We start from the raw sequence: 24,634 nt of genomic DNA on the forward strand, positions 1-24,634 counted from the left end.
TAGGTGGGAGAGAAGGCGCCTTGCCAGGGACTGGGCTTTGGACGAGTCCTACTTTCTGGGGACCCGGGTTTCTCCGCCGCAGCTCCACGTTGGGAAGACACCGCACTGTGAGGGGTCGCAGCCTACTTTGAGAAGGGGGCACTCGGGCGCCCTTTTAAGGCGTCCCTTCAAACCATGGCGCTGCCGGGCTCCTCACAGCCCCAGGCCTGGAGCCTCGAGCCCCTGGCTCCTGTAGCCGCCACCTCCTCATCTGGGGGACTCCAGGCGCAGGACGGCGCCGGGAGCCCCGCGGCGGCCGGAGTCCCGCTGGAGAAGGTGAAGCGGCCCATGAACGCGTTCATGGTGTGGAGCTCCGCCCAGCGCCGCCAGATGGCGCAGCAGAACCCCAAGATGCACAACTCGGAAATCTCCAAGCGCCTGGGCGCGCAATGGAAGCAGCTGGGCGAGGAGGAGAAACGACCCTTCGTGGAGGAGGCCAAGCGCCTGCGTGCCCGGCACCTGCGCGACTACCCCGACTACAAGTACCGGCCTCGGCGTAAAACCAAGAGTTCGGGCCCCGGGCCTGCTCACTACAACCAGGGAAGCTACAGCCCGGTCTGTGGGGGCCCAGCCTGGGGAGCAGCATTCACAACCACCCAAGGGAGCAGAGGCTTTGGGTACCAGCCCCCCAACTACTCTACACCCTACCTGCCTGGCAGCTATGGGTAAGTGGAAAGCAGGCTGGAGGCCTCCGAGGCCACACCCAGCTGCGGCTGGATGGGAGGGGCTCCGGTGGCTCAGATTTCCCCAGAGGGCCTTCCCTACCGAGCTTTGTGTGTTGTAGTTACTGGGATGCCCCATTTCTGGCCTGTGTGTGACCCAGCTTCCTCTCCCAGCCCCCAGGGCAAGGAGAGGCCAAGCCCATCCTGCCCCTTCCTGGCCTTCTGCCCCAAAAGAGGAAAACAGCCATGCAGCACGCAAGCCTGCTCCTAAGCATGCCCTGACAGGGCTTCCCAGCTCTCTCCTAAGAGATGCTAGGGTCTGGTTCCATGGCTGATGTACCCAGCATGGCTGGCTGGGTGGCCAGTTCTACCCCTGCCTGCTCAGAACTGGTCAGACCAGTCCCCACAACCCAGGGGAGTAACCTAACCCCTATGTTTCTCTTTGCAGCTCTTCTTCACATTGTAGACCGGAGGTCCCCTCACCGTGCTCCCTCCCTCAGAGTGACCCTAGGCTCCAGGGGGAGCTGCCACCTCCCTATGCCCCTTACCTGCCCCCAGGCTCTCCTCCATACAACACTCCCCTGGCAGGTGCCCCGTGCCCCTAGCCCACCTTTCCACACATGGAACTCTGTGAAGACCATGTCCTCTTTCCCTCCCAGAACCCTCTCAATTACAATCCTCCCACAAAGCAAAACCACACTAAACCCAGTTTTTTACAATTAAATCTTGTCTGGAGTCTTTATTGTCCCATCCAGCATCACCACAGCAGCAGGAACCAGTGCCATCTCCACTCCCTTCCGCCTGGACCTGCCAGAGCAGGAAACTCCTCACCCCACCCTGGGGCCTGCCTGAGTCATTCTGCCCCCCTCCCCCCACTGCCAGCACGGGGAGGGAGGAAGCCACAAGCCCCCTGTCCCTCTAGCCCATGGTCCAAACTCTGTCTTCCAGAGCCAGAATGGAGGTGTGTATAGGTCATTTTCCCCAATAAGGAAATAACTGGAAACTCGACCAAATGAGAATGAGTACATATACATGAATGGTCTTAGAAGAGCTTTACTATCTGTTTCCACTAAAACCCTGCCTGGCTCAGGAAGTTGTAGTTGCCCAGAAATGAATGATTAAAAGTCACACCAGCAGGCAGGCTCACATGGGGTGAACCCTTTGGTTGTGTGGATGAACGGAATCAAGGAATGACTCCAGTAGCTGATTTGATCCGATGCTCAACCTTATTGTTCCTTTTTCTGCCTGTGGGGAGGCTTTGCATTCCAGTAGTAGAGGACCTGAGCAGCAATGAGGCCATTGCAGAGCGAGGAGACCACGAAGACTCCAGCCATGAGGGGGTCACCAGTTTCCTGGTGGTGAGGAAGTTGGAGTCACTCTTCGGCAGCAAAGCTCAAGAAAGGTTACTCTTAAGGACAAAGGTTCCAGAGAGGGGGCAGCTTCAGTCCTCAACTGAGAAGGGGAAAGTAAAGCTTTAGTGCCCTCTGCAGGGCAGAAGGTGTACTCACCTGAATGGAAGTGAAGATTCGGGTCAAGGAGCCCCCAAACAGCAAAAAGACTGTGATGGCTGAGAGCTGGCCTGTGTGTCCATTTTGGTAGTTTGTGGCTGCCTGGAGCAGCTAGGAGAGGAAGAATTCAGACCTTTGGTGCTGTCAGGTGCATGTCTTTCCCCATCTCTGACTTTCCCATTCCCCTCTAACATCTCCATCCTTTGGGCTTCTACTGTGCCCCCTCAACCTTAGCCCACTCCCAATACCCACCTTCCCCACCACCACGGTAGGCACATTGGAGGCCTGAAGCAGGGTAACGACAGCCAAAGGTGTGAGTGGGGAAAGGAGCACCATCAGGACCAGCGCATAGCAGGCCAGGAAAGCCACTCCTGAGGGTCAGAAACAAATCATCAGTTTTGTGAGATCCTCTAGCTTCTCCAGGCCTGAACTTCAAGCACAATTCCCAAGAACCACTGGCCAACCCCCGCACCTTTCACAGTTTCTCCTCTGAAATGCATGACCAGGAAGCAGATGGTGATGGTCTGCAGCGTCAGGAACAGGGCTTCGCCCCAAGAGCTGCGGAGTCAAGGGGTGGGAGGAAGAAAGGCAAGCCTGGAAAGAGGCAGGCAAAGCCTCCATGGCCAGTCCATCAAGGATACAGCTTTGAGTACCTTGTCCCCTCCAATACACAGCCTCACCCATGACATCAACGAGGGTGGGCATTTCACTTCTCACCTATGTTGGTGTGGAAACTTCTGGAGGTGCTTAAGCTTTCCTACCCTTTTGCCTTCCTGAACCTTAATCCCACACTAGAACTATACCCTGGGAGATGAAGGAGGGGTCCTCACCTGAAGGGGAAGTTGTTGGTGATGCTGTAGACCACAGTCCCCGTCAATGCCACTAGCTCCAGCATTACTGACTGAAGACTCAGCCCTTCTGCGCTCTTGGCTCCCAGGATTTTAAATACCTGAGGCAGCTTTACTAGGGAAAGGAAGAGAAGGGCTGAGCTGAGGAGTTCTAATCCCTTGACAGCACAATAAAACAGCTACATAATGTGTTGGGAAGCATATTCACCTCACTTCCATTAAGGGAACTAAAGCATGTATATAGCCTCTGAGAGCTCCCGCCCTTCCCAACAGTAGGCAGGGAAGATTAATATACATACCCAGAAGTGAGCCAGCCACAATGCCCAGCCCCAGGCCTTTGCTAAGGAGAATCTTGAGGCAGGGAACTGAGAAGAAAAAAAAAGAGCAGACCTGTGAAACCCAGACCAGGGCGTGCGTGAAGTGCTCCTATAGGCTGTCTTCCCCTTCCACCTCACCCTGACATGTCCACACAAGAAGTCTTCTGGGGACAGGGCAAAAGACACTGGTCCTTCTAATCATATCATATGCAACTAGATGATTTTCTAAAATAGATTTGCTGCCTTATTATTGTCTTCTCTTCCAATCCCCACCTCCCCAGATCCTGGGGCTTGAACTTGTCCCTGAGCTTCTTTGGCTCAAGGCTAGCATTCTACCATTTAAGCCACAGTGCTACTTCCAACTTTTTCTTTTCTTTTTTATTCCTTTTTGGTCAGTACTGGGGCTTGAACTTGGCCTGGGGGCTGTCCCTGAGCTCTTCAGCTCAAGGCTAACACTCTACCTCTTGAGCCACAGCACCACTTCCAATTTTCTGGTGATTAAAAACTGGAGATAAGAATCTCACAGGACTTTCCTGCTCTGGCTGGCTTTGAACCTTGATCCTCAGATCTCAGCCTCCTGAGTAGGTAGGATTATAGTAGTGAGCCACTGGAGCCCAGCTTCAGTTTCTTCATGAGTAGCTTATTGGAGATATATATCATTGACTTTCCTGCCCAGGCTGGCTTTGAACTGTGATCCCCACATCTCAGTCTCCCCAGTAGCTAGGAATGTAAGTGTGAGCCACAAGCGCCCAGTTTCTCTTCCAGTCTTAACATTCCCTACAAGCAACTACCTAAACTCCTTGGCCTTCCAAGTCTCTCCATTGCTTCTGGGTAACACACAGTAATACCAATGTAATTCACTTCACAGGTTGGCAAAAACCTCCATTTACTCAATCCTAAACCCTCTGATTGTCTGTAGCCCTTGCTGATGGACTTTATTCTTTCCAGAGTGTGCTTTTATGCCCCTAGCCACCCACAACTACCATACCCTCAAGCTTTCCCAGCAAGGAACTTGGCCCATAAGAGTCAGGCTCTAAGGGGTCACAAATGCAAGGTAGGTGCCCACGATTCACATCTGTAATTGTGGTTACTCAGGCTGAGATCTGAGAATCTTTTGAAGCCAGCAGGGGCAGCAAAGTCCGCCGAAAATGCTTGGGGACAACACCCAGGCCCTGAGTTCAAGGCCAAGTTTTGGCGTGCACAGGCACACACACACACAGAATGCTATAGGGATACAGGCATGGCTTGGTGGTGGAGTGCCTGCCTAGCAAGCAAGAAGACCCGAGTACTCTGAGTGGGTGTGTACACATACAGTGATAGTTCACTGGAGAGGTTAACAGTGAAATGATGAGAGTATGTAGTGTAGGGTGTGGGGAGGAAGACCAAGACTTCCCAAAAGGACTACTATTCAGGGTGAGCTATGCTGTGGGAATGTTTCAAAACAGAAAGAGGAAGGGAAAATATCCCAAAATTAAGATCATGAGCCTCTGTGAAGGCTGCAAGTAAACAAAGTAGAATATCAGGAGTCTTTGGGGGTGATGATAAAGGTCTGAGTCATCACAGGCTTTCAATTAAGTTTGACCTTGGATGATCCAATAAAGAACTTTTTGGGGGGGTGAGGAGGGGGGAGGTCGGTCGGTCGTGGGGCTTGAACTCAGGACCTGGGCACTGTCCCTGAGCTCTTTTTTCCCTCAAGGCTAGGGCTCTACCACTTTGAGCCACAACACCACTTGGGGTTTTCTGGTGGTTAGTTGGAGATAAAAGAGTTGAACGGACTTTCCGGCCCGGACTGGCTCAGAACCAGGCTCCTAGAGCTCAGGCTCCTGAGTAGGTAGGATTACAGGCGTGAGGCACCGGCAGGCACAGGCCAAACTGGTTTGATCAGGTATTTATCTGCTTCTATCAAATGTAACTTTTCATAGCCACGGACTGGTGCGCAGGCCTTTAATCTTAATGACTCCGAAGGCTGAGATCCGAGGACCTGGGTTCGAAGCCAGACCCGCAGACAAACCCGAGAGACTATCTCCAACTGATCAGCCAAAAGCCAGAACCGGAGGTGTGGGCAGCCCCGGGCAAGAAGGACACCCAGGAGCTTGAGGCCGAGCTCCAGCACCAGCACCCGCCGCGCGCTCACACACACTAAAGGAAGTGCCGGCACCCGGCGTCACCCCCTAGCCCAAATATAGCAAACATGGCGCACGCCCCCCCCCCCCCCCAACCAGCACACTTCCGCCCTCCTCAGAAACGCCTTCCGCCCAGCTCCCGGTGGGAGCAGCCGCGGCCGTCACCCCGTCGCCAGGCACGCCCTACTTCAGGTGCAAAGTCGGTCAAACAAGACTTGAGCTGGAGGCTAAATAAAACTCACCGTGGAGCAAATCCCACTGGACGAAAAGCTGATCGTAGCATTTCTCAGGTAAAAGAATCGGCACCAGGGCCCGTTTGAGCGGTCCGTCTGCCTCAGCCGCCATGTTGGAACGCTCACTTCCGCCAGTTTCTGCAGCCCGCCATGGGCTCGCAAGGCGCCTGCGCGTCCCGGGCCCCGCCCCTCGCGCCCTCCCGCGTCTCCCAGCCTTTCCTCTTCCCGCCTCCCGCCCCAGCACCGGCTGGGTAAGTCAAGTCTCCTAGGGAGGCCGTGCCTCCGGACGCCAGAGCTTGGAAGCCAGTCTGAGGTGCACGCCGGCGCAGTTGCCCCTCTCGCCCCTTTGTTTACGCTTCCATTTCGGAAACAAGGTTTATCCCCTCTGCCTTTCTCCGCCCCTTCCGCTTATGCGCCATCTTGTCTTCTCCCAGCCAACTTTACATTGCTTCAAGTTGAGAAAAGAAGAATGAATCCCCAAAATGGCGTTGGGGGTGTTTCTGGAGGGGAAGGGCGCTGGCAGGAGCAGACCAGTCTGCGCTGGGCAGCCCCCATGCTCTGCTTGCTCTTCTGTGTGTAGCAGCTCCTGCTGGGGACATGGAGGACAGGAGGGAGTGGGGGACAAGGGACCTCTCTGCATCGTGCAGGGCCCCAGATCTGGAAGCTCCTGTTAAAGCTAGGCAGGCACTCCCATAGGGATGGCACCAGGGTGTGCCATGCACAGGGCAAGAATTAAAGCTAGAATAAGTGGGCCCTGGCATCTCTGCCTGAGGAAGGGCACCTGGGATGCTACCAATGGGAGCTTTGGGCCACAGCACTCAGGCAGGACCCTAGCCCTGGGTGTGCCATTCTAGTGGACACTCTCCGGGGTCCCGGAGCCTCAGGCTCCGTGGTCAGCACAGTTATTCCCAACATCTTAGAAGCAGTAGTGGGGCCGGGCTCCAGGCCCGGAGGTGGCCTTATGGGGCTCCTCCAGCTGGAGGTGGAGGGGCTATTACACCATGCCCTACTGTGAAGAGGAGGACTTGTACTGTGATGGTAGTGCAAGCCATGGTCAGCATGTGGACATTTGTTCACAGACTAACACTGTCATCTGTTCTTGCCAGCTGTCTTTGGTTCCCTGTGACTCAACCACAGAAAAGCACATGACAAGAAACTCATGACTTTTAATCCTGGCAAGACAAGAGAAATCAATGACAAAGATTGGAGTAGGTTTTACTATTCTCCTGGGGAGAGGGGAAACATAGCACATATCCCCCCACCCCCTTTCCATTGCAGAAGCTCTTGTTCTTCCAAAAATAGAGGGAAGATAACTCTGTCTTTTGAGTCAGCTGCATGGTGAGGAAATGAGGGTGCCGCCTGATACATTGGGGGATGGGCAAACGCTCAGAGGGGCTCATAGGTGGAAGGGCGTCTTCGGGCGATGCAGAAGGCAACAAGTACCAGAGTGAGGAGGCCAAGGAGCGTCAGGCCAATGATGAAGGGCAGCAAGATGGATTGGTCACTGGGGCACAAGAAACCTGGCAGGAAGAATAGAAAAGTAGGAATTGTTGCTGTGGTGACTGGGGGGGGGGTGTAGGACAAAGGAGGAATATGGGGAATAGTGAAATTATGTGGGTAGATGCAGAGCAGTAACGGGTAATCTTGCAGAATACAGGGTAAGTTGCCCAACAGGTATGGCAAACCCATCATGGGGGAATCTGGGAAATTAAAAAGGGAGACCTGGAGTTGAGGAGGGGTGTACTTCCTGGGTAGTAGAAGAACGGTATAAATGGTAGTTCTTACTTGGCCCAAAGACACCTGAATGGGGCAGCTGAGCAGCCTGTAGTCTCAGGAAGAGCAGATCAAGACGAATAGCCTTAGAAAGAACAATGCTTGCATTTCTACAACTAAAGCTCCGGCCCAGGGGTGCCTGAAGATCTCGAAGGGATGCATTCTCAGCCACGAATGTCCACGCTGAACAGATGAGGAGAGATCAATCAGGTGCAATCTACCTTCCACTCCCAGCCCAGCCATCCAGTGCTAGCAATGAGATAGAGAAGGAAGATACTACTCACTTCTGGCTTTGGGGAAGGACACATTGTATTCCACTGCCATATAGTTGAGGTAGACCACTCTCTGGCTCTGCTGCAGGTCCTGGTAGGTGAACAGGAAGGCTCAGAGCATCAGAGGCAGGGGCAGTGACGCTATCTTCAGAGCAAGGAGTAAGGCAAGGGACTGAGAAGAGATGGGAACTGGGAAGGTGATAGTCATTGTGGAGCTATATACCTGCTTGAATCCAAAGCTGAGCTGTCCATACGGAAATGAGAGCAGCAGGTGGGGATGAGCACTCTCACAGCCCCCTTGAGCCTTGGTTTTGTTGGGGTTCAGTACAGAGATACCCCAGACCTATGTAAGTAAAGAGTAGTCTTGAGACTCAATGGTGTCATCACAGGTTCTGTCTTTTCTCTCTTCATCCCTCTAAACAGAATTTGCCCCCTCCCGTCCTGTGTCCCTGGCTGTTTTAGCTTTACCTTTCCTCCACTTTGGGTTGGATACAGGACTCGAATCTGTATCTGGGCTTGGAGCTGGACACAGGGCTGGGAACCGTTAGTCCATGTATAGTTTCCAATAGTACCCTTGGATCCTGGGCTAGGACTTGGAGAGGGTGGAGGTGGTGTTGGGTGGGAGGGACTGGTGGATCCTGGGGTGGTAGCAGGGCTGTTGCTTGTGGGGTAGACTGTAGCATTTCCCTGGCTGGTGACATTGGCAGGATTCAGAGTGACAGCTGTAGGTCCAAGGCTGGTGGTGGTGCTTTCGTTTGTTGGATGAACCGTGACATTTCCATGGTTGGTGGTAGTGGGTCCATGGCTGGTTGTAGGTGTTGCCGTGCTTTTGGTGGCAGTGGGCGTCACCGTGAAGGATGGCAGCAGAGTGGCAGATTTTTTGTGAGGACAATCATTCTCAGGACAGCCACTTTCCATTCCCTGGGCTTTCAGAGACTGGTTAGCATCCTAGCAATGGGCTCCTTCCCAGGGATTCCCTCCCTCCTGGCATCCCTTCTTACCAGCTAGTAGACCCAGCAAAGCCATGGAAAATAACAGCATTATGGCAGACCAGTCTCAGGCAGTCTAGCTGGGGTGTGCAAATTCCAGCTGCTCAAACCACTGTTCCTCTGCTCTTGGGAGGAATTGAAAGTCTGAACTTCCTGTAACCAGACCCCACCCACTGACTCAAGCATCTCTGCTCCGCCTTGAAATTGCTAGGTAGGGTCCTACTGGCTCTGCCTCAAGCTGGAGAAGTCACAGCAGTCACTGGTCTCTGGGAGGCTAGAAGGAAGTGGGGAAGTTGACTCCACCCTTGGGCCTACCTCAGCAAGGCCTGACAGCCAGACAAGGCCAACTTCTCCAAGGCCTCCACAATGAGCTGGGAAGGCTTTAGAGCCAAGCTGTTTGTTCCCTTCCCCTCTTGACTCCACCACTACTTCCTCTTAATGGACTCATGAGAAGCTTGTGACACTGTGGACCCAAAATCCTAGTCACACTATTTTCAGCCTTGCAAAAAGCCCAATATTAGCTAGTGAAGGGGAAACTGATAAACCTAAGTATGAAGGGAAGGACAGGAAGAACAGAGAAGCCCAAACAGGCACTTTCCAAATCATTTTATTCAGAATTTTGTGTTTGTTTCCTGAATCAATAAATACTATACAAACAATGTAAAAATGGCTACCATTTTCTCTCCCCTGTTCCCCCTTCCTAGGGATAGTCCCCTGGACACCTCATGCAGGATTTCTTCTTCCTGCTTTGGTCCAGGAAATGAGGTTAAACCAGACATGTCATACCCCCTTGAATTACTTTCAGAGGGATCCACAGTGGGGGCGGGAGAGCCTCTGGGATCAGGCGGTCACTAGGTTAAGGAAATGGATTAGTGTTTTTTGGGAGGAGACGGCGCCTGGGGCAAGAGCCTACCCCAAAGAAAAGGGTGTCTAAAATGTTCACGTTTCCTTCTTTTGCCTCAAAAAGTGACATTTATTCAAAGAAAAAAAAAAGGAAAAAAAAAAAAAGACAAGATGTCCATCCCTTGGCTCCCCTTCCCTCCCCCCTCCAGCTGCTCCTTAGCCTGCCAGGGGTTCAATCCTGGCTGGAGCCAGGTGGCACACCCCTCAGATGAGGTCAGCAACATTGAGGGGCATTTCTTCAATGGAGGTGTTGTAGAAGGTCTCGATGTCTCTAAGAGTCCTCTTGTCTTCTTCTGTTACCATATTAATAGCCACACCCTTACGGCCAAAACGACCACCACGACCAATTCTGGAAAAGTAAGGAAAATGGAGTGGGAAAGGGGAAAATGACAACTAGCAGATCTGATCAGCTCAGGGATGGGGTAATGGGGTTGGGCCAGTGCCCAGACACTTACCTGTGGATATAGTTTTCCCTGTTAGTTGGAAGGTCATAGTTGATGACTAAAGAAACCTGCTGCACGTCAATGCCTCTGGCCTGTGTCAAGAAAAAGAAATGAGAATGCCATCTATCTAGACTTAATAAAGCACACACATGTAGGCAGCCTAAGGAAGGCAAAGGAAATATTCATCCCATGTTCCCCCAAAGTTTAGGCATGCCAGATTTTTTTCCAAGTTGCTACTTTCCTGAGAGGCACTAGCTGGCCCCTTGGAGAGGGAATCACCTTGGATTCTCTTCCCATTCTTCTCTAACTCCTTACTCACCAGCAGGTCAGTAGTAATCAGTACTCTGCTAGAGCCAGATCGGAATTCCCTCATGATCACATCTCGTTCCTTTTGGTCCATATCTCCATGCTAGAAAATACACAACACAATGTGTAGCAATGGCTAAACCTAACTACCAACTGACACACACCTTACTTTGCTAAAGAAGTTAACTCACCATGGCAGAGACAGTGAAGTCTCGGGCATGCATCTTCTCAGTAAGCCAATCCACCTTCCTTCGGGTGTTGATAAAGATGACTGCCTGAGTGATGGTCAGGGTTTCATACAAGTCGCACAATGTATCGAGCTTCCACTCCTGGAGATGGGAAAAAAACCAGTCAGGGGCTATACCCTGCACCTCACTATCAGGCCCCCACCGGCACTGGCCCCCACCTCTCGTTCCACATTGATGTAGAACTGGCGGATACCCTCCAGGGTCAACTCTTCCTTCTTGACAAGGATCCTAATGGGGTCCCTCATAAACTTCTTGGTCACATCAAGCACATCAGAAGGCATTGTAGCTGACAACAAGACCACCTGGTAAAAAAAGATGACCCTTTAGAAAGGTAGATGTCATGCTTGTCCCTAACCAGGTCTAAGAAAGCTTTAAGATAACGTGACCTTGGCACTTGCTATGCTTTATTCCAACCACTTCATAATGAAGAATCACCCACAATCCTTACCTGGGTGTTGCTGTTGAGCTTTTGGAATATATCATAGATCTGGTCCTTGAACCCACGGCTTAACATTTCATCCGCTTCATCCAGTACAAACATCTTGATGTATTTAGGAGCTACAAGGCATGAATACCAATACCAAATTAGTTACCAAAAGTGTGAAATATATCTACTTCCTGCTAAAGAGCAAAGTGACAGGTAGCCTGCTCTCAGAATTCAAGGACTGATCCTTTGCCCAGGAATTCCCTGACAAGCCAGACAGCCCTGGGAAGTAGAACACTAGCAGGGCTAGACAACAGGGAAGCCAGGCTCAGATGACACGCATGGGATTCATCACAGAGCGACTCCTTGAAAGGAAAACCCATTCCTGCAAAGACTTGTCTTAAAAGATTATCATGGGAAAGGATGTGCAAGTGCCTCCAACTGAAAATTAGTACTCACACAGGTATCTCCGATTAAGCATATCGAAAACACGGCCAGGGGTGCCCACGATGATATGGGGAGCTTCCATCTGCAACTTCTGCACCTCAGCACGTACATTGGTGCCCCCAATGCAGGCATGACAGGAGGCACCCATATAATCTCCTAATGCCATAACCACTTTTTGTATCTGAACTCACAAAAAATATGTATTAGTTTTAACTGTGACAGGCTGTTGTGATGCTTTTCATGTACTTATTCACAATGAAACCTATTTCTGAAAGGTAAGTGCAACCCATTTAGCCCCAGCAACATTTAACTGTGAAGCTATACCCATCTGTACTTGCTATAAAATCATCCAAGCTAGGTGACATAAAACTTCTTTGAGCCTCACCAAGTACTAAGTCTAGTAATGTCTTTTTTTTTCCCCAAGTGTCAAAAGACAGTCTGACAACTAAGATTTCTGTGCCCTAGGCATGAAACAGCTTTGGCCACCGATCCAGGCATCAAGCTAGGATGAACAAAGGATTATCACATATTCTGCCCCTGACTGATATAAGAGCCAACACCACCAATGAGGTGTCTCTTTGCCCATTGCCAGGGGGCTTGTTAATAAAACAAATAAAACACCACCCAACACTCACGGAGCCAGTTGAGAGCTCTACTCAGCAGCCGGATTCCCATTTGACTCAGGAAGTGGTTGTGTTTGAGTAGAAAATAGCTAATGATTAACCCAACAAACAACTAAGACTACCTCATTTCTCTCAGAGTATCACTTATTCCCCAAAGCAATGCAAATTTCTATCTTTATAAGGGTGGTGGTTAAGTTCATTGTCTTTTTGCAAAGTAGACCTTTGAGGGAAAGACACTCACCTGCTGAGCTAATTCTCTAGTGGGGGCCAAGACCAAGGCCTGAGTTGCCTTTAGATCTAATTCAATCTGCTGTAAAATTGATATGGCAAATGTGGCTGTTTTCCCTGTCCCAGATTGGGCTTGAGCGATCACATCATAACCTGAATAAAACAAATAAAACATTAGTTTATTTCTGGCCATACAGCTTGAGTTCATGAGACATTCAAGTCCCAACCTTAACCAAGAATGGCTGAACTTAAATGAATGCTTAGGACAATAGCTTAAGAAACAGATCAACCCAATGGTGATAACACTGCCTTTACAAAATCAACAAATGTGTGTCCAAGGCATGAACCAGGCATAGGCATAGGCCGAAAGCCATGCTGGGATAAACATGGGATTGCTTTGCCCCTGGCTGATATAAGATGAGCATCATGAAGTAGATGCTACTTTGCCCAGAACAGGGACAGTCCACAATCTCTTGTTGAGGCTCAAGTGCCTTACCCTTGATACAAGGAAGAATGGCTCGTTGCTGGATGGCAGAGGGCTTTTCAAAACCATAGGCATAGATGCCACGGAGGAGAGACTCCGAAAGGTTCATATCATCAAAGCTGTCAACAATTTCATTCCAGTTACTCTGCAGGATGCAAAGACATTAAAACCTAAATTGTGACTTCAGACTTTCACAGACCCTCCATCCTTTAGCTTAAAAAAGTCAACTAATTTTAGATATAAAGGGGAAAAAAAGCCCGTTGCCGTCTTACCTCGATGACACCTTCTGGCTCCATCCCATCGGGGCCATTGTCTCTGGATCTGTGGATTTAAAGAGTTGGATTTTATCTCCAGTTTGCATTATCTCAGCAAAAGGTCGTGCATTAGGCCCATCAACCTTTACTCCCGAATCAACCAACAGCTACTCGTTTCCATGACACTCGGAACTACTTAAAAACTGGGACCCGGCCACATTCACAAAGCAAGGTACATGGTCCAGAGTCGGGCTCGCATGAGTATCGCCGTGTCCAGTGCCCGGATGTAGTTTTTGCTGCCCAGCCCACGTGTACTGGCCCTCCCCATTCAAGGGCCAATCGGGAGCACCTCGCTTCGCCGTACGAGCGCTCCGGAAGTCCCGCCCTCGAGCTCCCAGACTCGATAGGACATCCTCTTCCCCCCACGTCATTCCGCCCACGCCCTCCCCCGACTTCCTCCAGCCGACTCCCTCCCCCCTCGCGTTGCCCGGATGTGGGAGGCCGCGGGCGGTGGCGGCCTCGCGCACAATGAGCCCCAGCCGAGCTAGTAAGGGGGATTGCACAACACTCAGAAGCAGAGCGGACGGGGGGAGGGGAGCCCCTCGAGCCGCCATGTGCTCGTTCCTTCGGCCACCCAGCGGCTGCTTCCCCCCCACCCCATGGAACAATCCATATCCCGCCCGCCCCGTCGCGAAATGGCGTCGCCCTCCCGTACCTCAAGGCCGCTCACCCCCGAAGTAAAGTGGACCTGCCCATCCGCAGTTTGCCAATTGCTCAGCTTGTGCGGCAAAATGGACCCGCCCGCCCGGCGCCGGGTGGGCTCCTGGTGCCTCACGCGGCCGCTCCTCGGGTTTAGGCTCAGTCCTGGCCGTCAAGAAAACCAGTACTGTTCCGGCCGGTTTCTTCCCCCGCGACCCACATCTCAACGGCGGCAGAGCGGCTGGCTGCGGACCCGGGCTCCCCCGCCCCTCACGAGTGGTGCCGTCGGAACCCTCCCCCAGCCTCGCGCGCAAGCCCGCCCCCGGCGGCGAGGCAGCGCCCGGCCGCCGCCGCGCCACGCAGCCGCCGATTTCCCACGCCAGGTCGCGACCTCCTCCGGCCACTTACAGCCGGGGCTCCGCGCACGAGAGCGCCGTAAGACGAGAAATCTAGACGACCCTCGCTCGTTCGGCCCCGGCCGGGCCGTCCTTCCCTCCGACTCGACCCCATTGGCAACGTCGGCCCTGGGGTCTCCCCCCTTTGCCCCTGGGGCAGTTTCCCCCGTAACCTCGCAGGGCTGGGGCGGCAGGCTAGGCCCTGGGTGGGCCCTCAAGTGGGAACGATGGGGTAAGTAGCCACAAGCTCTTGCAAACGCCTGTTCTTACCGGGAATCCTGACTCGCAGACATGATCCTTAGAAACTAGGGCGGAGTGCCCGCCTATCGACAACTTATAGAGCCCCCCGACCCCGCCCCAGCCATCGCATTGGCTTGGCCGGCTCGGCCCCGCCCGCCGTCCCTCTGCAACTCGGCGTGACGTTAGTTCGTAGACGCTAAGGTTCGCAGCTACCATTGGGTGGCGTGAATGTCTATCAAGTTAAAGGCCCGCCTCGTAGCCTCATTGGCTAGCGGGCACGCCTCTCTCGCCGGCACGGAAGTGACATACAGAAGTCTGGCCTCGAGGCCTGGCAGCCATCTTGGGGCCCTGCACCCTTACACGTGCGGAGGCGATCGTGCCCTAGTCATGTGGCTCCGGAGGCCCTATCGCGCAAAGGGGGCGAGGTCTCAAGCCTCCAGGGACTTCCGCGCTCCTGGGAATGTCACTTCCCTTTCCCTCAGCGGCAGGTTTCCAAAGTTTTGTTCTCCCTGGCAGCACACAGACCTGACACAGCCCAGGCTTGTTGTAAGTGTAGCGGGGATGGTGTAAGCAGGAACACTACACCAAGGGCTGGGAGAGTTCCTCTGGCTGGCGGGCACTTTTGGCTTAAGGCCATGTGGAGCAGCTGTCATTCAGCTTGGCCATCCCCTCTCTCCCTGGTCCTTTCAAGCCTGTCTTGTTCCCCAGGTTTCCTCTTAGGCTCCCTTATTTTTTTGTGGGTAGTGGGGCTTGAACTCAGGGCTGAGCGCGGTCCCTGAGTTTAAGCTCCCTTATTTTTTCCCTTACTCTCTTCATCCCTGGCTGAGGAAGTTGTTTGGTCAATGAGGACAGTGGTGTTGGCACTACCTGAGCCAGGTATGGAAAACTATCTTCTAGGGTCTTAAAGAGCCCCAAACGGGTAGTCAGCAGTAGCTGGAAGACCTGAGAGAGCACATCCACAAGTCTGAACCCTCTTAAGGAAGACCACCACTATGTATCTCCAAAGGATCCTTTATTGACCAGAGCAGGACCATGGCATTTATATATATATATTTATATAAAAAAAAGGTTTGAAGATCTGGCAGGCAATAATCCCTTTGCTTGCCCACCACCCCCACACTTTCTTCCTGTCCCCTGAACATGGAAGGGAAGGGGGCAATGACTGCTCCACACAGGCCACAAGGCAAAGTTCCCCTTATAGAAAGGTGAGAAAAGGGCTTTTCCGTGGCCACGCCCTGCTCATCAGAAATCAGTATTCTCTCAAAAAGGAAAAAAAAAATACAGAAGTCAATTTAAACATTTAAATATGAAAAACAAAACGAAACCAAAGAGAACTGGATTGGAAGTGGAGTTTCTTGGGAGGGATCTCCCATGTCCCCCGGCCCATTAGTGGGCGCAGGGCATGGGGTACGATGCTCACACAGTGAGTTTGCAGTGACACAGCTCCTTGTAGATCTGCCGACGAAGTTTGGGCATGTCCTGCTGGGTGAAGCTGAATGGCTGAGACAGGGCCAGGTGCTTGCAGTACTAGGTGTTAACAAAACAGGCCATGAGAATAAGTTACTGGATATCCCATCCCTCTAAAGTGAAGACCTATGGCTATATCTTTGAGGTTTTAACCTTTCAGAGAACAATCTCATTTTATCTTTTTGTTTTGTATTTTGCCAGTCCGGGCTGGGGCTTGAGCTCAGGGCTCTTTTTGCTCAAGGCTAGCACTCTACCACTTGAGTCACAGCACCACTTTCGGCTTTTTCTATATATGTGGTGCTGAGGAGTCAAACCCAGGGCTTCATACATACGAGGTGAACACTACCACTAGGCCATATTCCCAGCCCAGCAATCTCATTTTATACAGAGAGCACCAATATCCAATAGCCAGACTTCTTTGAAATAAGCTTGGTTCTTCTAAAGCTTTTCTTAGTACATAATATACCTCAGTATTAAAATGAGGGAAAATAATAGTGAGTCAGATTTAGGCACCTGTGTCAAAACCAGAGCCAAAGACAGAGACCCAGAGTCGAGGACCAATGAAATCCATATGGCTACTCCCTCCACAGCTGATCCTGGGCTAAATGACTCAACAGCTTGAAACCACCCTTTAACTCAGTAACCAGTTCCTTAAAGCTCAGGAACCCCATGTACTTACCTGCAACACAAAGGCACCACAGTCGCTGTCATTATTCTGCCTGGCCACATTCTAAAAAATAAAAAGTAAACCCACTCACCTGTAGCCTGCCTCCCAAAGATATACCTTTAGTATCTGCCCTTTACCCACTACCCTCTGCCATCACCGCATACTATTCCTCCTGGTTACTCACCATTTTGAAGTAACCTTTCCAGCCCTGGTGGAAATCCAGTCGGTCTTTCTTCACTGCCTCTGCCTGCAGATACTTGGCAATATGCTATTTAGACAGGGAAAGACAAAGTGATGTGTTTCCTTTCTCGAATCCAGGGTATGATAATGACAAACATTCAAGTCACTTCTAATACTGAAAACCATTTTTCATGAAATGTCTTGCCACTGTATCTCCCCACATTCTTCCCTTAATCCCCTCAGACCTTAGGGCAGCGGCGATTTAGGGTGCGCTGTGAGTCAAAATAGGTGATGGTGCGTTGCCTCACATCAACAGAGATAAGGGACCAATGCACCTCTAGGTGGATAGGGATTAACAGTAGCTCCTTATTGAAGATGTCCACCTTGAAAATAAAGTGCTAGAGGTCAAGTACAATACAAAGATCCTGACAATGATCCTGAAAGTTCTAAAGAGAAAATAAGAAACAGGCAAGAGAACCCAGTGGAAGAATATAGGTCCTGCATCTGGGCTAGATTCTTGATAGTAAGGGAAGAAGGCATGCAGGCATAAAGAGACAGTATCAGAACATACAAATGCAAGGTGCCTGTGAACTGCTTGTAGGGGGCTGGGAATATGACCTAGTGGTAGTAAGTGCTCGCCTCAAATACATGAAGCTCTGGGTTTGATTCCTCAGCACCACATATATAGATAAAAGCCAGAAGTAGTGCTGTGGCTCAAGTGGTAGAGTGCTAGCCTTGAGCAAAAAGAAGCCAGGGACAGTGCTCAGGCCTTGCTTGAGTCCACGCCCCAGGACTGGCAACAAAAACAAAACAAGCAAACAAAAAAGAACTGCATGTAGGATTCTGGAGCCAGATTACTAGGGTTGAAAATCAACTCCCCCACTTAATGGCCCATGATCATAACCAAACTACTTATTGTTACCAGTGTTCTTATCTGTAAGAAGGAGAAAACAGAAGTACCCTGCTTTCACCCATTTGTTACGAGGATTAGTTAATATTCATACAATACTTAATGCATAGCATGAAGTATATTTTCAGTTAATCTTCACAACAATTCTACCACAAGTTCTCATGTTCAACTTAACAGATGAGGAAACTGTAACATGGAGAAATAAAACAATTTAAAGTCACAAAAAAAATAGCAAAGGAAAAATTTTAACTCAAAAGACTGCTTTTTTTTTTCCATTATGTCACCGCTATCTCTACTGGAACATGTCCTTGAGTAAACTGGACAAGAATTAATGCTAGGGCTAGGGGTGTGGGTTCAGTGGTAAAGTGGTACATGCTATAATCCCAGTCTACTTGATCCCAGGAGTTCAGCCCACTGGGGGTATGGGAGGTTGAGTAGGGGTGGGAAGGAAAAAGAAAGCAGATGCCAGAACAGATTTTTCTACAGCATTATACATATTGGCCTTTCAGTAACAGGGTAGACACCTGTAATGAAAAGAACTCTTGATTTTTCCTATTCCTTTCCTCAATTTCTGTAGTTACTTTGCCAAATCCCTAGTTGTTATCCTCCATTCCCATCTCTTTTATTTTCCACATCAGCCTATCAGAAGGGCTCATTGGTTCTACATGTGAAACTTACCCCTAATCTTGGTCTCTGCCCTCGGTTAGCACTCCAGTCCAGCTACCTAATAATCCAGACCACTATGCTTTTCTCCTAGTTGGTATACCAGCCTCCACTATTATCCTCTCCAGCCTGCTTAGGACTTCAATGGCTTCTCAGTACATATAATGCCTCTCTTCAGACACTATTTTTCTCCAATGTCATCTGTCACCTGGGCTTTGATTCTTCAATCATGTTCCTTTTCTATTTGTCCCTCATGTACTTGCTGTCTCCCAGAGCACTCTTCCCTCAGATCTGCACATGGCTGGTGGTTCAAGTCTCAGCTATAGGAGGCTTACTTACCTACACCACTCAATCTAAAATACACACCTCAGCCAGGTGCTAGTGGTTCCCACCTTGATTTTACCTACTCAGGAGGCTGAGATCTGAGGACTGTGATTTGAAACTAGCCCAGGTAGGGAAGTTGATGAGGCTTTTATCTCCAATAAACTACTCAGAAAAAGCCAGAGGTAGCACTGTGGCTCAAGTGGTAGAGTGCTAGCCTTTTTTTTTTTGGGGGGGGGGGATGGTCATGGGGCTTGAACTCTGGGCCTGGGCACTGTCCCTGAGCTCTTCAGCTCAAGGCTCTATCACTTTGAGCTACCCACCACTTCCGGTTTTCTGGTGATTAATTGGAGATAAAGAGTCTCACGGACTTTCCTGCCCAGGCTGGCTTTGAACTGCGATCCTCAGATCTCAGCCTCCTGAGTAGCTAGATTACAGGCATGAGCCATGGGCACCCCGCAACCACTAGCCAAAGAAGCTCAGGGTTCAAGCCTAGAGTTCAAGCCCCAGGACAGACAACAAATAAAAAATAAAAGTATACACCTCTATCTATCACATTACTGTTTTAATTTATTCACAGGACTTAACACTAATTTATGTTCCACAAAGGCAAGAAGTTTTGCTTACAGTGCCTGGTATAAACATTATATTTAGTAGAGGACTGCATAGGGTTGAGGAAAGAGTTTATAGAAAGCAAAACTCTTAAGCAGGCACTGATGGTTCACACCTGTAATCCTAGCTACTCAGGAGGCTGAGATCTGAGTGAGGATCCCATCTCAAGGCCAGTCCGGTTCAAGGCCAGCCCAGGCAGGCAGGCAAGTAAGTCCATGACACATTTATCTATCAGAAAACCAGAGTGATGCTATGGCTCGAAGTGGTAGAGTGTTAACCTTGAGCAAGAGCTCAGGGACAGCACCCAGGCCCTGAGTTCAAAGCTCTACAACTGAGGGGGGGGGGGAAGCAAAACCTATTTTTAAGAGGTAAATATTACACAAGCAAATTCATAACTCACATTTTTGGTCCACCTCTTCACCCCATCATAACCCTTGGTGCGCAGTTTATCATAGAAGAAACTGTTGAAGAAATGTACCTGTGCCAATAACACAAAGTAGCTGGATAGAATTAAGACATCTTGAAGCTTCCCACTGTTCCCTGTGGAGCTGTGACTCAAGTGGTGAAATGCTAGCCTTGAACAAATGAAACTCAAGGACAGTGTCCAGGCCCTGAGTGCAAGCTCCAGGACTGACAAAAAAAAAAATTGTTTTTAACATCTTATAGGTAAGGTCCTATCCCCATTCTTGGGGCTAACTATAGGGAAAATTACAAAAAAACTCTGGAAGGAAAATAGTAAGCTCAGAGCCAAGTTTACAGATTTGAAATTAATAAATTACTACTTACTACCTCCCCAGAGATGCTACTTATTATATATGAGATGAAAAAGACCAAAAGAATTGCTCAGAATTAACTGCAGAAATATTTTAAGAACTGAAGAATCTGGTTGAGGCTGGCCACCAGTGGTTCATCCCTATAAACCTAACTAACTGGGAGGTAGAGTTTGAATAACTGAGGTGGGGTACAGGGATAGCAAGGAACAGTTCTTGAGACCCCATCTCAACAGAAAAGCCTATCATCTGAGATGTGGCAGGAAGCATAAATAAATAGGATGGTGGTTCAGGCCAGCCCATACCAAAAAACAGCAAGCTCTGAAAAAACAAAAAAATAACCAGGGCTAGAAACATGGCTCAAACAATAATGTCCTCAGCTAACAAGCATGAAGTTCTTCTGAGTTCAAGTCCCAGTACCACCAAAGAAAAGGAATCTGGTTGAACGTACCTTTTCAGGGACTGTATCCATGACCAGGTCTCCATACATGTTCATCACCTGGGGTGAAGATGGGAGGCAACTTGCCATGGAGGGTGTGGCACAAGAATAGGGCTCCCCCATGCAGAGGACCCCAGAAGCCCTGCTCCCTGAATCCCCTCTTAGGTCTATTTGTCTGCTTCCTCTCACCTGGTCATTGAGCCAGTTCTGTCCATACAAGGTCCCCAAGTCATCCATAGTCAGCACATGCCGCTTATAGGACACTCGAAAGCCCCTCACCATGGCATTGCCCGGCATCCGCTGGTATGACTGGATCAGCTGCAGTACCAGGCCTTTCCTAAATAGGCCAAAAGTGGAACCACACAAGAGATGACAGAGTTGGCACATACAGAAATAACCCTTACTTAATCCCACCACTCAGAAGGCTCAGTGAGGCAGGAGAATCTCCAGTCCAAGGCCAGCTTGAGTTACATAGCAAGCTCCAGACCAGCTTTAGCTACGTAACTAAGACCGTCTCAAAAAGCAAAACCACAAACCAGAAATGTCCACTAACTCTCTAGTAATCTAAAGTGAATTTTCCTTCATTATAAAAGTCCTTTTGAGGATCTGCTAAGAAGCTCACACAAAGTGGTACAGGAACACTCAGGTATATGTATTTCAGGGTTTTTAGGAATTTGGCACTTTGCCTGCAGCTTCCTCTCCTTCAACTCTATCTATCAATTCTCAAGTATATCCCTGTGTGAGAAAACACAATGGCATTCTCTTTCCATCCCTTTGGTCCCAACCCTCTTTTGAGGGACATGTCTTTCAAGCCTCACCTGGAAGGTGAAGAAAACTCCTGCTGGAAAATGTCCTCCAACTTCTCTACTACCTCGTCAGTGCTGAGGGGGATGAGGCTACCATAAGTTTGAAGGAATTCATCCAAGATGCCTAAGTGAAGAAGAGAAGGAAAAGCTGAGGCCTCCAGACTCTGACCTAGGAGCTGGCTGAGGGAAGCAGCCTAGGTCCTCTACCGCTTACTCTGCACACAGGTCACATGTTCCTCCCGCAAGGGGCTGTGCTGGCCAGCTTTCTCCCCAGGTCGCTCTGTCTCTTCCACAGTGCCCAAATCAGAGCTCTGAAAAACCTCCTGAGCCCCATGGTCCCCAATGCTGCACACATTGCTGATGAGTATGCTGGGATCAGGGGGTGCCAGGCTGCGCTCTCCTTCTGGCCCTGGTGGTCCCCCAAAGCCATTGGGCAGAGTACATGAGAGGAGGCCTGTAAAGCAAGGGAAATAGGATGAGAAATGGGCCACGTAAAAGAACAAGAACAAAATTAACTGTTGCATACGAACAGTAAGACCACAGGAAAGACTGATTGAAGCAGATCTACCAATATAAATCTGCACAGCATGGAGATCCTACAAGATAATTCTATGAGGTTCTAAAAGAGAGTGGGAATTCCAATTCATAGGAGAGCAAGAAAAAGACTAGAGTTTATATAGATGCAAGTCTTAGGAATATTTGTCACTAACACATGCTTAACACAATATACAGAATATATAATAAAAGGCTCAATAAACCCTTGGTCATTTTATGAAGGATGTTAAAATGGTTGGGTATTGCTAAAAGGAAAATATTTCACAGATAAATATACCAGTAATGTACTCCATTCCTGGGAGAGGTCCCATGAAACCACAGTAAGAATGGTGTCCTGGGAGATGTACATGTGGGGACTCATACTGAGAGGAGAAAGGATTTGGAACATACAAGACTGACTTTTTTAAACCACAGCTCCTTTTCTTACTTAGAGGAAGGATGTTTCCCAGTCCAGTCTGTCTCCCAGGCATAGGCATATTTCCTACTAATAATGAGGCTTAATAAAGATAGCTAGTCTAGACACCCTTGTGCTTTCACTGGACTCACTTTTCACTACAGCACATTACTGCTGCTCCAGGCTTTTAGTCCTCCCCGGCCCCTAACTCCACCCCTTTCCCATCTTACCGGAGTCCGGGTCCAGAGAAGACTTTGGAGTCCACCTTAGTCCATCTTCCTCCATGGGGGGCCCAGAGGGCATTGGTAGAGACCCTCTCATCCCATCCTCAGCCATGAGAGCACCTAGCAGACCCAGCCGGGGTGGGGGTGGTCCCCGGGGGGAGTCAAAACGACAGCAGGGGGATGGCACCTGTGGCGTTGCACCCCCTTCCTGGGGTGAGAGATGGTTCTTGGGGTGTGCGAAACTTCGCCGCCGGCCCCGATGGCGCCCCCAAAGCTTCCAGTGGAATGTCAGCGAGGTGCTTTTTGAGTAGAGCAGCATCTGGAAAGCTCTCAGGGCTCTACGACGGCGCTGTGAGCAGGTTTTCCGATGAGTAGGACGGGCGGGGCGAGGCCTCTGAGAGGCTCCCAGCTGATGCCATCTAGGGGGGAGCCTCCAAGCTGCCACTTCCTCATCTTCATCTTCTTCCTCCTCCTCCTCTTCCTCCTCTTCACTGACTGACGCATCAAAAGAGGGCCGAGGGACAGGGAGGCGCCTGGCTGGCACTGTGGTCCCTGACCCAGGATCAGGCCCAAACCCTCCACCTGACTTGAGCCGGGGTTTAGGGGGTAGAGGCCAACGAAGACGCTCCCGCCTGGGGCTTGAGTAAGCTGTACCAGGTCCAGGAGGCTCAAGCCCCCAAGACCCGGTGCCTTGTATAGTCTCTTTCATCTTCCAGCACCCTGCAAAACAAAGATCAGAATATCAGAATCCAATCATCTCTCCCCTGCCCCCCAGGTCTAACCATAATCTATCCCTGGTCCAGGTAGAAGCAAGGGAAAATGGTTAAATGGGAACTTATCAGCTCCCAGGGTGAAATCACGTGTCTTCGCGTTCTGCCTCTCTATTTTAATACCACCAAGGGTATCTTCCTTTTGAGAGCCTAAGAAGGGCAGTTTTGTTCAGAGATGGCCTGGCACAGGAATGCCAAAAAGAGAAGACACAACTTTCAAAAGGAAACTGTTTCAGAGTGTTAAGACTGTTCTCTCATACGGGAACAAATGAGGGGGAGGGGGCTGTGGGCATGCTGAGGTCACCTGAGGTGGGAATAGGATGTAAGGCTACGCTCAGGAAGACAAGAGATGAAAGGGAAAAGGTTTTGGAGGACACTGAATCAAAGTGCTGGGCCAGAACCGAGTAGCCCAAGCCATGCGGACCCAGCTCCCCCACCAGCCTGGCCCATCCCCGGGGACTTCAATGCGTCCTAGCACCGGTATGGTTGTACAAACTGAGTCGGTGCGGTGCACACAGCTCTTAAGAAGCCCCTCCGAGGGCCTCCTACCCAGGGTTGGATGGGAGCGAGTCCTAGGAGTGGAAAAGGCCACGCAGGGTTGGGGGAGGGGAGGGGGCGTCCTCACCGGGAGCGGGGAAGCCGGGCGGCGGGCCCAAGGCGGGCGTCTCCGCCTCAGGCTTCCCGGCTCATCTCTCCGGAGACGGCGGCGGCCCCGCCACTCCTGCTGTCTTCAAGCGGAGCCGTCTCAATTCAGGATTCCAACGCTTCTGGGCCGCGCGCCGCGCCACCCAGCCGCCGCCTCTAGCTCGGCTTCAGCCGCCACCTCCTCCTCCACCGCCACCACTACCACCACCACCTCCCCCTCCTCCTCCTTCCCCTCCCGCGAGCCCCAGGCCCACCGGCGGCGAGGGCGCACGATTAAGACGTCACACCCGGCGAACGGCGCCGGCGCGGCGACCACGCACCTAGTCCCGCCTACCCGACAACGTAGAAGCCGCAGGGAACGTCCCCCCTCCCCCTCCAAGCTGCGCCTGCGCACACCAGCCGATATAGCCGTGCGCGGCGACCCCACCGCGCTCTTCTTTGCGCCTGCGTGTTCCGGCCCGCCTCATGCCCAGCGGCACCGCCTCACGCCCTGCGGCCGCAGCTCTGTCGTCTTCCGCGCCCGCGAGGCAGAGCTGGAAGCCCCCAGTATCCTGGTTTAGCGGGGCGCTGCAGAGCGCTGAGGCGGGGCGCGGGGGGACGCGGAAGCCCCTTCCAGTCAGTCTTGGTAGGATTTCTCCGAGGAGCCAGGCACGGTCTCAGCCTGGAGGGGCTTGAAGCAGAGGGGAACGTGGCTGCCAAAGTTCCGGATTCGTCGGACGCTCTTAACGACGAATGCTTAACAGACACGTCTCT

At 51.0% G+C, this 24,634-nt stretch overlaps 5 protein-coding genes and 4 non-coding genes across 11 annotated transcripts; 1 reads left to right on the forward strand and 8 right to left on the reverse strand.

Annotated features, from left to right (window-relative positions):
* Positions 1 to 46: 46 nt before the first annotated feature.
* On the forward strand, positions 47 to 1,492 carry Sox15 (SRY-box transcription factor 15). The gene is made up of 2 exons (XM_048365294.1): positions 47 to 704; positions 1,150 to 1,492. The coding sequence occupies exons 1-2, from the start codon at positions 175 to 177 to the stop codon at positions 1,304 to 1,306; spliced, it is 687 nt and encodes a 228-aa protein (XP_048221251.1). The 5' UTR covers positions 47 to 174; the 3' UTR covers positions 1,307 to 1,492.
* Positions 1,426 to 5,896, reverse strand: Mpdu1 (mannose-P-dolichol utilization defect 1). Of its 3 annotated transcripts, none has more exons than XM_048365291.1 (7): positions 5,740 to 5,896; positions 3,357 to 3,422; positions 3,040 to 3,172; positions 2,682 to 2,767; positions 2,462 to 2,580; positions 2,210 to 2,320; positions 1,426 to 2,053 (listed from the first exon to the last, which is right to left on the reverse strand). In XM_048365291.1, exons 1-7 carry the CDS (start codon positions 5,840 to 5,842, stop codon positions 1,928 to 1,930), a joined length of 744 nt encoding a protein of 247 aa, XP_048221248.1. In that variant the 5' UTR covers positions 5,843 to 5,896; the 3' UTR covers positions 1,426 to 1,927. The 3 variants fall into 3 exon arrangements, with proteins under 3 accessions (XP_048221248.1, XP_048221250.1, XP_048221249.1); XM_048365293.1 differs by having other exon boundaries at positions 3,040 to 3,167; positions 5,740 to 5,810; XM_048365292.1 differs by lacking the exons at positions 3,357 to 3,422; positions 5,740 to 5,896 and having other exon boundaries at positions 2,682 to 2,803; positions 3,040 to 3,176.
* Positions 5,897 to 6,876: 980 nt separating this feature from the next.
* On the reverse strand, positions 6,877 to 9,222 carry Cd68 (CD68 molecule). Its single transcript, XM_048365544.1, has 7 exons — positions 8,777 to 9,222; positions 8,244 to 8,701; positions 7,999 to 8,118; positions 7,788 to 7,866; positions 7,516 to 7,686; positions 7,115 to 7,250; positions 6,877 to 7,083 (listed from the first exon to the last, which is right to left on the reverse strand). Exons 1-6 carry the CDS (start codon positions 8,814 to 8,816, stop codon positions 7,117 to 7,119), a joined length of 1,002 nt encoding a protein of 333 aa, XP_048221501.1. The 5' UTR covers positions 8,817 to 9,222; the 3' UTR covers positions 6,877 to 7,083; positions 7,115 to 7,116.
* Positions 9,223 to 9,355: 133 nt separating this feature from the next.
* Positions 9,356 to 14,632, reverse strand: Eif4a1 (eukaryotic translation initiation factor 4A1). The gene is made up of 11 exons (XM_048365542.1): positions 14,489 to 14,632; positions 13,143 to 13,191; positions 12,883 to 13,015; positions 12,400 to 12,539; positions 11,548 to 11,716; positions 11,113 to 11,222; positions 10,823 to 10,966; positions 10,608 to 10,745; positions 10,430 to 10,519; positions 10,123 to 10,202; positions 9,356 to 10,016 (listed from the first exon to the last, which is right to left on the reverse strand). Exons 1-11 carry the CDS (start codon positions 14,509 to 14,511, stop codon positions 9,872 to 9,874), a joined length of 1,221 nt encoding a protein of 406 aa, XP_048221499.1. The 5' UTR covers positions 14,512 to 14,632; the 3' UTR covers positions 9,356 to 9,871.
* Positions 10,258 to 10,396, reverse strand: LOC125366589. Its single transcript, XR_007213885.1, has one exon. It is a non-coding gene; the product is annotated as a small nucleolar RNA SNORA67 (small nucleolar RNA).
* On the reverse strand, positions 11,312 to 11,448 carry LOC125366626. The gene has a single exon (XR_007213918.1). It is a non-coding gene; the product is annotated as a small nucleolar RNA SNORD10 (small nucleolar RNA).
* Positions 11,988 to 12,133, reverse strand: LOC125366600. The gene has a single exon (XR_007213896.1). It is a non-coding gene; the product is annotated as a small nucleolar RNA SNORA48 (small nucleolar RNA).
* On the reverse strand, positions 12,713 to 12,847 carry LOC125366598. Its single transcript, XR_007213894.1, has one exon. It is a non-coding gene; the product is annotated as a small nucleolar RNA SNORA48 (small nucleolar RNA).
* An 821-nt stretch (positions 14,633 to 15,453) lies between the features above and the next one.
* Senp3 (SUMO specific peptidase 3) lies at positions 15,454 to 24,186 on the reverse strand. The gene is made up of 11 exons (XM_048365534.1): positions 23,862 to 24,186; positions 22,473 to 23,186; positions 21,508 to 21,747; positions 21,306 to 21,417; positions 20,677 to 20,824; positions 20,500 to 20,547; positions 19,679 to 19,756; positions 17,018 to 17,155; positions 16,777 to 16,860; positions 16,605 to 16,655; positions 15,454 to 15,985 (listed from the first exon to the last, which is right to left on the reverse strand). Exons 2-11 carry the CDS (start codon positions 23,173 to 23,175, stop codon positions 15,875 to 15,877), a joined length of 1,713 nt encoding a protein of 570 aa, XP_048221491.1. The 5' UTR covers positions 23,176 to 23,186; positions 23,862 to 24,186; the 3' UTR covers positions 15,454 to 15,874.
* Between the last annotated feature and the right edge of the window lie 448 nt (positions 24,187 to 24,634).

This window comes from Perognathus longimembris, chromosome 17 (genome assembly GCF_023159225.1).
Source record: "Perognathus longimembris pacificus isolate PPM17 chromosome 17, ASM2315922v1, whole genome shotgun sequence".
NCBI classification, from domain to species: Eukaryota; Metazoa; Chordata; class Mammalia; order Rodentia; family Heteromyidae; genus Perognathus; species Perognathus longimembris.

Bases quoted from the DNA above. Each gene is read 5' to 3' on its own strand.
- Cd68 (XM_048365544.1), bottom strand. From the start codon at position 8,816: ATGCTGTTATTTTCCATGGCTTTGCTGGGTCTACTAGCTG. The intron at 7,867-7,998 runs GTATATAGCTCC...TTCACCTACCAG, and splicing joins TCAGCTTTGGATTCAAGCAG to GACCTGCAGCAGAGCCAGAG. The intron at 7,251-7,515 runs GTAAGAACTACC...TCTTCCTGCCAG, and splicing joins TTCAGGTGTCTTTGGGCCAA to GTTTCTTGTGCCCCAGTGAC.
- Senp3 (XM_048365534.1), bottom strand. From the start codon at position 23,175: ATGAAAGAGACTATACAAGGCACCGGGTCTTGGGGGCTTGAGCCTCCT. The intron at 21,418-21,507 runs GTAAGCGGTAGA...TTCTTCACTTAG, and splicing joins ACATGTGACCTGTGTGCAGA to GCATCTTGGATGAATTCCTT. The intron at 17,156-19,678 runs GTGAGTTATGAA...TTTATTTTCAAG, and splicing joins TGAAGAGGTGGACCAAAAAT to GTGGACATCTTCAATAAGGA.
- Mpdu1 (XM_048365291.1), bottom strand. From the start codon at position 5,842: ATGGCGGCTGAGGCAGACGGACCGCTCAAACGGGCCCTGGTGCCGATT. The intron at 3,423-5,739 runs GTGAGTTTTATT...TTTTCTTCTCAG, and splicing joins CCAGTGGGATTTGCTCCACG to TTCCCTGCCTCAAGATTCTC. The intron at 2,054-2,209 runs GTGAGTACACCT...CCTCACCACCAG, and splicing joins GAATCTTCACTTCCATTCAG to GAAACTGGTGACCCCCTCAT.
- Sox15 (XM_048365294.1), top strand. From the start codon at position 175: ATGGCGCTGCCGGGCTCCTCACAGCCCCAGGCCTGGAGCCTCGAGCCC. The intron at 705-1,149 runs GTAAGTGGAAAG...TTCTCTTTGCAG, and splicing joins TACCTGCCTGGCAGCTATGG to CTCTTCTTCACATTGTAGAC.
- Eif4a1 (XM_048365542.1), bottom strand. From the start codon at position 14,511: ATGTCTGCGAGTCAGGATTCCCG. The intron at 13,192-14,488 runs GTAAGAACAGGC...TTAAATCCACAG, and splicing joins TCTGCGAGTCAGGATTCCCG to ATCCAGAGACAATGGCCCCG. The intron at 11,717-12,399 runs GTGAGTGTCTTT...TTGTGAGTTCAG, and splicing joins CTAGAGAATTAGCTCAGCAG to ATACAAAAAGTGGTTATGGC.